At 37.0% G+C, this 7,808-nt stretch overlaps 1 protein-coding gene across 7 annotated transcripts; it reads right to left on the minus strand.

The window, feature by feature from the left end:
* On the minus strand, positions 1-7,652 carry LOC116767911 (phosphatidylinositol 5-phosphate 4-kinase type-2 alpha). 7 transcript variants are annotated; one of them, XM_032658448.2, is made up of 11 exons: positions 7,342-7,652; positions 6,749-6,846; positions 5,755-5,865; positions 5,494-5,643; positions 4,706-4,844; positions 3,853-3,983; positions 3,351-3,519; positions 3,041-3,186; positions 2,355-2,461; positions 2,170-2,240; positions 1-2,105 (listed from the first exon to the last, which is right to left on the minus strand). In XM_032658448.2, exons 1-11 carry the CDS (start codon positions 7,468-7,470, stop codon positions 1,986-1,988), a joined length of 1,371 nt encoding a protein of 456 aa, XP_032514339.1. In that variant the 5' UTR covers positions 7,471-7,652; the 3' UTR covers positions 1-1,985. The 7 variants fall into 7 exon arrangements, with proteins under 7 accessions (XP_032514339.1, XP_032514338.1, XP_032514337.1 ...); XM_032658447.2 differs by having other exon boundaries at positions 2,355-2,464; XM_032658446.2 differs by having other exon boundaries at positions 3,032-3,186.
* Positions 7,653-7,808: the final 156 nt, after the last annotated feature.

Genomic DNA, 7,808 nt, shown 5'->3' on the forward strand with positions numbered 1-7,808 from the left:
TTCCTGAAACTTTATAAACCCAATTTCAAAAATTAATGTTTTTATATATTTTTAGTACATGTCTTTACAAGAGGAGACTAGAGAATTAACATATCAAATTTGTGTTGAATGCCGATACATAGCGAAGCCTAACGCGCTCCCATCAACAAAATTATTAAAACTAAACAATCGTAACATCAACTATCGCCTAAACAATGGCAACACACGTGACATTAATCATTCCATGACAGCTGACATTTGAATCGTATCAAAGAGTAACTTAATTAAATTTTGTGTGTATATAATGTGCTATCGAAGCATATACAAGCGACGGAGCGTCGCATAAAGTAATTATAACTAATAAAACATATCACAAGAGCTATCATCGAGAATGAAATATAACGGGGGCTGGAGAATACAGTCTGAATACTGCCAGTGTCGACATACCTCGCCGTGACCGCGTCTCGAAGCCGACGATATCACCAGATACATACATGTATATTTATATATATATATATATAATTCAATACAATTCCGACAAACAGCGTATACGAGATACGACACAACAATCCAAGTCTTAATCCGTTATAGAATAATAAATAACAAAATCTTAGATCATATCAACACTACACTAGACAAGACTAAGCGAATTCATGTAAGTATTGGCAAAGATTGCATAGCGGACGCTCGGATCAACCAACCGGCTACTTAGAGAAAGGCGTATCTCACGTTAAGGATGACAAATAACACCATTAAAATATTCAGATAGACATCTATCCTTTGATATCGTTTCACTTACCATTTTAACATACGATACGCCCTCATCGCATTGGCGGTGCGACTCGTTCCAAACTTCCACGTAACTTTACAACATTATACCAACGATATTTAACAATAATATTAATTACTATTCTACGATAGCGGAACGTTATAAAAGCTAGTAACGATTCTTTAAAGATTATTACAAAGTCTGTGCTTACAAAGTAACACGCGGAGTGATCAGCGCGAGGTGTTCGGTCCACGGACGTACCCAAGCTTCTCATATCCAGGTGATAATGAATATAAGAGCGTTTATAAAATGACAAACTTCGAAACTGTTGGTATTCAAGTCGTTGCAAAACCCTTTGTAAGATTAGAATGACGCAAGTGAATGGGTGGCCTTATCCGTACAAAAATAGTCGATCAAATTCTTTTTAACTCTTAATGAAAAGTTTTTTTTTGTCATTATTAAATCTGTATTGGTGCCTTTCATTTATTTTAACATTTTAAATCAATCAGACGACAAACGCTTACCGCCACAAATCGACCCACCTGTCAATGTCATCTATACCCGCCATTTGTTAATCGACCCACCTGTCACTGTCAACTATACTCGCCATTTTTCATGTCCACAGCACACTTAAAGGAGATTTCCAGTATAAGATCAAACCGACGGACCACAAGTACATCACGATAAGTTAGGGATTATTGAATCACAACAGAACGCCCACGTTAATATAAACGGTTTTCTCTTCACAAACGCATTTCATAATATTTTTAAATATATAACATAATTAATTCTTATCAATTTCTCAATAATCATTGAATCTTTGTAACGTCACGCCTCTGCCTCCCTTAGTGCGGATATTGAATAAATCCTACAACCCTGTGTGTTCCTTTCCAATCCAACTAAATATTATAAAATAAAGATTATAAAATAAAATATAACATTTAAGGATCATGTTTCTACTGACCATAGAGTATTTATAATAGTACAACAAACTCCTGACACAGATATATGAACTCATTAATAGATTTCCGACTGTCGTTTTGATAAAAAAAAATTGGAATGATCTTCATACTAATGAAATTACATTGGCACTTTAATAGGAAACTAATTTAATATATATAAAAAGATATCCAATCCGTGAGCAGGGCAGGGCGCACACCGTCTACCTAGCGTTTAACTACTAAGGCTGAAGAGTTGGCAGTCTACGTGTCCAGCACTAGAGGAGGCACAGACTCGTCTAATTGTCTATGGCCTTAGCCACGAAGTCTATGAACCGTTTCCCGTACTGTTCCGGATCGCAGGTGGAGATGCCGTCCACATTGCTGCCGTACTTCACAGTCTTGGCCGCTTTGGCCGCCTGCAAACAAAATTATATCTCATCTCCGTACAGTATACGGTAACTTATCAAGCGAGTTATGCACCTGTTTCTTAACCCCGTAATGCGTCAGCACGTCGATCAACGCGACGAAGTATATCTCCTTTCTCGGAGCACCTGGAAAGATATACTTTGTATATAAGAGGTGCATGAGCTCAGTGGGTGAGGCTAATGATTTGTTAGTATATAGCGTATCGTGTGTGTGTGTATGTGTGCGTGTGTGTGTGTTACCGTCGTGGCTGGGTATGGCGTATATATCTATCTCGGGCACGATCCCCTCGTAGCGCGGGGGGCGGGCGGCGCCGCGGGGGCTGTCGGGCGGCGTGCTGTATCCCCATCTACTGAACACAAAACACAACCACGTGAGAAACTTTCATTGTTATAAATAAATCTTATAAACCTGTTTACTATGGAAGACAAAAAAAAAATTTAATTTGTCCATTGTCTATATGTGTGGACGTGTCTCCGATCTTTCGGTTAAAGTGGGGCTTCTGACATTATGACAAACAGTGACTTGGACATATCAAACACCCGGAGACAAGATCTCTCCTCAATCTTAATGGTTAAATACAGCCTGTGTGCATATAACCGTCCACGAAATTTAACTGGTCGTTTTTGAACGGATTCAAATAGTCAAAGCTGGTATCTGATTGCACCAGATCTTGGATAGCAGAGACACTTCATGTAAAGCAGTTGGGCTTTATCCAGAAGCAATATTTGCTTTAGCGTGAAGTACTGCTTCGCTAATAACGCTAGTTTTCTTAGTCGCTAAAAGGCCTCATCACCTGGGAGTCTAGGGATCTGGACATAGAGAGAAAAGCTCTCCGAGATAGCTATGTTAATGTGCTGGAAGAGTTATCTCGCTGGTGTTAAGGCAGGTCAGCTGGTGTGTTCCGTGTTCGTCATACTTGTCGTGCCTGGGTTCTGTGTCGGAGTCGGTGTCCGTGTCGTCGGAGGCCTGGTCCGCCAGCTGGCGCGCCGCCTCCGCCTCCGCCTCGCCCCGCCCGCACTCGTGGACCCCCAGCAGGAGGGAGTAGTCCATCAGGTGCAACTTGGTGAGGAACTGGAAATTACATACTTTGTGTATCAAACAACTGCTGTCCGGCGAGGTATGTTATTTTATTTGATTATATTGTTGAGATAAAGCTTAGAACAGACTGAGCTTTGCATGTTATATTGGTATTTGTAATTGTCAACATGTGTGTGTATCAGCTCCGCCGTCTTCACCTCCACGTCAGCGGTCAGCGTCTCCAGCAGTTTGTCCTTGGCAGCGTCTCCGATGTCAATGCGAACTCCTTGTTTGATGAAGTCGTTGTCTTTCAGCGTGGGCAGCTCCTTCTCTAACTCCTTCTCCGACGCCTCTCTGTCTACTGTTGAGCCTTTTAAGTCGTATTTCCTGTAATATATTTTCACATTTATTAGCGACAAGCTATTGTCCGCTACTTCGTCTGAGTGGAGTTTGGAATGAGCTTTAGAGATAAACCGTGGACATAAAAATGTATGGCGTGTTCTGTCACCTCCGCGGCTCAGAGGTAGCTGATAGACTTATAAAGTATACAGATGTTAGTTCTGATCGGACTGCTGTCACTTTATCAATGGTTCAGAGGAGGAAATTGTGATGAAAATTGGTAAATTTTTCAAACATCTTCTGCTTACCCTATCAGTCAGTCAGTCAGTTCCAAACCTCTGTGCACGCCCCTGCTTTATAATTACGCAAGTGCCAACTTACTTATGTATATTGAGGTGGTTGGAGAAGACGTTCCTCGTAGCGACCAGGTAGTGCTCTATACCATCAACGGTCAGTCGGTACATCCCCAGGTACTGAGGCAGCAAGGTCTTACCGTGACGCTCCACTATGTACTGGAATTAATAGCTCCGTGAAATCAAACCTCATTGTGGCAGCTTAATAAAAATAAATATTTACCAAAAAAATTACGCATAGACACTAGGTATATAACAAACTATAGATAATCAGCATGACAGATTAAAAAATTTTGATTATTTAAAATCTCATAATTGTAGTTGAAATAGGTTTTATATTCTCGTTAATGACTGCGATACGATTCGTAAACATTCAACACAACAAACACAGATTACGCACACACTATGTGTATATAATATTTGTATTATTTTAGAGATTTGTGACATGACACATGATGATACGAGATGTGGAGATAAAAAAAATCTATTTACCAAGAAATAAAACCACTTGGGTGAAGTTTTTTCCGAATATTACTGATTATTTAATCTTATCGAGGTGACGTCACGGCGGGAACACGTCTCGATCATAAGACATTACCATCGAAATTAATGTCTTAGCCACACTATACGTCACACATAAGTATATTTTTACCAATGTCATTATACTTTCAACTTTGTAGTTGATAGTTAACCAGTGTCTTATTACGACAATAGAAGAGAGGAGCTGTCATCAAGGTTATTTTTTTAACAGCCTGACAGACAGCGTCGTTCCAGTATTAAGGATCACAGATCTTATCAGTTGAGCATCACCTGAATACGGATCTCGTGTCTGTTGAGGATTTTCAATACATTTCAATAATAAAATATAATCATGAGCTCACCGGATGGTAATGCTTGAGGAAGGAGTGCATCCTCTCGACTTCCTCGGACGTGAGGGTCTTGAGGATGAAGAGCCTGTCGTAGCTCTGGTAGAACTTAGCACCGGACTTGCCCGACGAATCGTCCGGTATAGGCTGGGACCTGGCGACAACAGAATTAGTCAAACCTGTGGGTCACTGCGAGCCGGTCGTGCATACTGTTAATAGTGCCCGATGATACGTTTGTTTGTATATTCAGCTTGCATTATTAGTGATACTCAAACTACGAACAGACCTTCCGTAGGAATTCTCCAAAACACGTTTTTATTCACATATTAATAAATTCCACACAAACCAACACTCCAATTATTCACGTACAGGGAAATCCTTAGATTTTCACGTTAGTAATAAAATGCGGTAAAGACGGTCAGAACTCTTAAAACGTCCGAAGATGTTCTCGAAGTTTCCACTACACATGTTCTATATACAGTAAATTATCTCGTAAAAAATCTATAGGTGTTCTGGTGCGGCCATTACGTTAAGTGTCTGTTAGTTAGTGTCCTAACGTATCAGCTGTGGACGTGGTCAGTGCCGACTTACCGCTCCTAGACTTGCATACGCTGTGACTCGGCTTTATGTATTAATGCATTAAAGTCATACACGGATAGGAACCGGGGTTCGGGATGGGGACCAAAAAAAAAAAACAAAAAACCAATCGCAATTATTAAAAATGGGACACTCAATGAGTGCATAGGCACGAGTCAGGCGTTGACATTGGTGATACCATGAGCTAGATATAACATAAAGCTGACCTCAGACGTTTAATGGTCAAGCCCCTGGTGAAGCTGGAGTGGAACAAAGATTCATATTGGCCACCTACATCACTAGGGACGGTGGCCGAGCGCCTTAAACCGCTCAACCTCTTCGCCTTGGAGCGGAGGTAGTTATCTGGCTTTCTAAACCTATAGACATGACGCCATGGGAACGGGAGGCCGATGGGGATACAAATAAATATATAAATATATCATCAGGGTTCATGTGCCGGAACATTTATTGTGAAAGTGGGACCCCACCTGGTTAAGGATTCCTTGTAATCCAGATCATCTATCCCGAACCTCTCACGGAGGTTCCTGAACACCAGCGGGCAGTATTCCTTAACTTTGAAATGGGATGGCATGTTCTCTCTGAAAATGTAGGGAGCTAATTCATTATAATACAAAGGCCACAAGACATTTGTCTTTATTTTATTAAGACATAGAAATTAAAAAAATAACATATTTTAATAAAAAAATTATTTACATTTACAATTCGATAGATTTTCACGAGTACATAAATAAAGATGTATATCTTTGGATGTGAATTGAATATTGTACTTTTAAAAACACACACACATTGAATGATGTCTGAAAAAATATACATTGTTTGATTTTATTAGTATTGTTCGTAAAAAATTGGTTGCCATTACTTTAAAACATACTGGCAATAATAAGTCAATAGATATACATAAAAAGTTTTTATTTTAAATTAAAAAATAATAAATTATTTGACACTATTCCTACAACTATGAATTTATATTTTTTTTTTTATCATTGTCAGTTATAAAAATCTATGTCTCATTAGTTATCAAATGACATTCTAAAATTAAATTTTAATGGTTTCAGACATTAATTTAATTGTGTATAATTAACAAAACAGAGGTCACATATATTGTTATATTTATATTATGAAATTGTTTAATATGCTAAGATTAATAAGGAAATAGATTTTCTCATGGCTATTTGTCTTTCAAATGCACTATGTGTACACAGCTTTATATCCGAGATCATTAACATTTTAATGTTATGATTAATTAGTTATGGGATGTATAAAAAAATAAAATTGTGACATATATATATATATATATATATATACTGTGATACTTAAAAAATTAACAGAAATGCCTCAAAATTGGGGCTATTTAGTACTAAATAGAATGCCTGTCAGTTGGTCTTGTTATAACAAGATAAAATAATTATATATGCATAGTAAATACAAACTATATCAGTTTTATTTCATATAATGTCTTACTTGTTGAATAGGTGGTTGTCCACCTTCAGCTTGGAGTACGCTCTGAAGTCATCGGGCAACAACATGACGGGTATAGAGACATGACTCAGTTCATTAATCTGGAATTGAGATTCGATATCCAAATTCAAATCATAAATTACGGGACATTAACTTTTACAGAACATAAATCTAGAATTGTTTACTTTAATATTTTTTTCAATATCATTATTTTGTTTGGAATGTGTGAGGAGTATTTTTATATAGTTTCAATGTTATATTATGCACTTTGTGTTCATAACAATAATTTAAAACAAACTTCTCTAATATGAATTTAACTGTCAGAGCCATTATAAATACCATTATATTTATTACTATATTTTTGGCAGTTATTTCAATAATAGATCCTTCACATTGATATCAAACTATATTTAGAAAAAAGAATTTCATATTGATCATGTGCCAGAATTAAATGCAAGATTTCTTATTGAAGTTTTTGTATCATAACACATATTGAATAAGTTCATTCGTGTGATAATTGAAAACAAATAAATCAAAGTGATTAATTCCTATTGGTTTAAAAAAATCATGTCTGTATGTAAGAAAACTTTAATTACCGTATGATTTACTCCCCACATAAAAACAGACAATAACGGTTCATTAGCACGAAACAATTTCACTTTTTGATGTTTCACGCGAATATGTTTCTTTTTCAATTTGCTCAGACCAGTGCTAGGTACGGACATTTTGGATTTGTTTACAAGAGTCGGTGCACAGCCACTTATTAATATTTAAAATAAATTGAACTAATTAAACCATTTTTGGGAACACAAAACCAATTAGACTGCCAAAGAGTTAATAAATAAGAATTTATAGCAGAAACTCAACACCCATCAATAAGGCAAACGGCTTTTTGACAGACGAAATTATAATTTCACAGATAATTAGTTATTAACAAAGTTCGCGGCAGATTAAAAATATCAATAGTTTTATGATACATTAAATTAGATAAATAAAAGTCATAAAATCAGTTTCGTAGACAAGTTGTGAAACATTGAAACAAAAAAATTAATGAAACAATAAA

The sequence above is a fragment of the Danaus plexippus genome, chromosome 19 (assembly GCF_018135715.1).
Source record: "Danaus plexippus chromosome 19, MEX_DaPlex, whole genome shotgun sequence".
Taxonomy (NCBI): Eukaryota; Metazoa; Arthropoda; class Insecta; order Lepidoptera; family Nymphalidae; genus Danaus; species Danaus plexippus.

Bases quoted from the DNA above. Each gene is read 5' to 3' on its own strand.
- LOC116767911 (XM_032658444.2), bottom strand. From the start codon at position 7,470: ATGTCCGTACCTAGCACTGGTCTGAGCAAATTGAAAAAGAAACATATT. The intron at 3,520-3,852 runs GTAAGTTGGCAC...AATATATTACAG, and splicing joins AACCACCTCAATATACATAA to GAAATACGACTTAAAAGGCT. The intron at 2,106-2,169 runs GTGCATAACTCG...TTTTGTTTGCAG, and splicing joins ATTACGGGGTTAAGAAACAG to GCGGCCAAAGCGGCCAAGAC.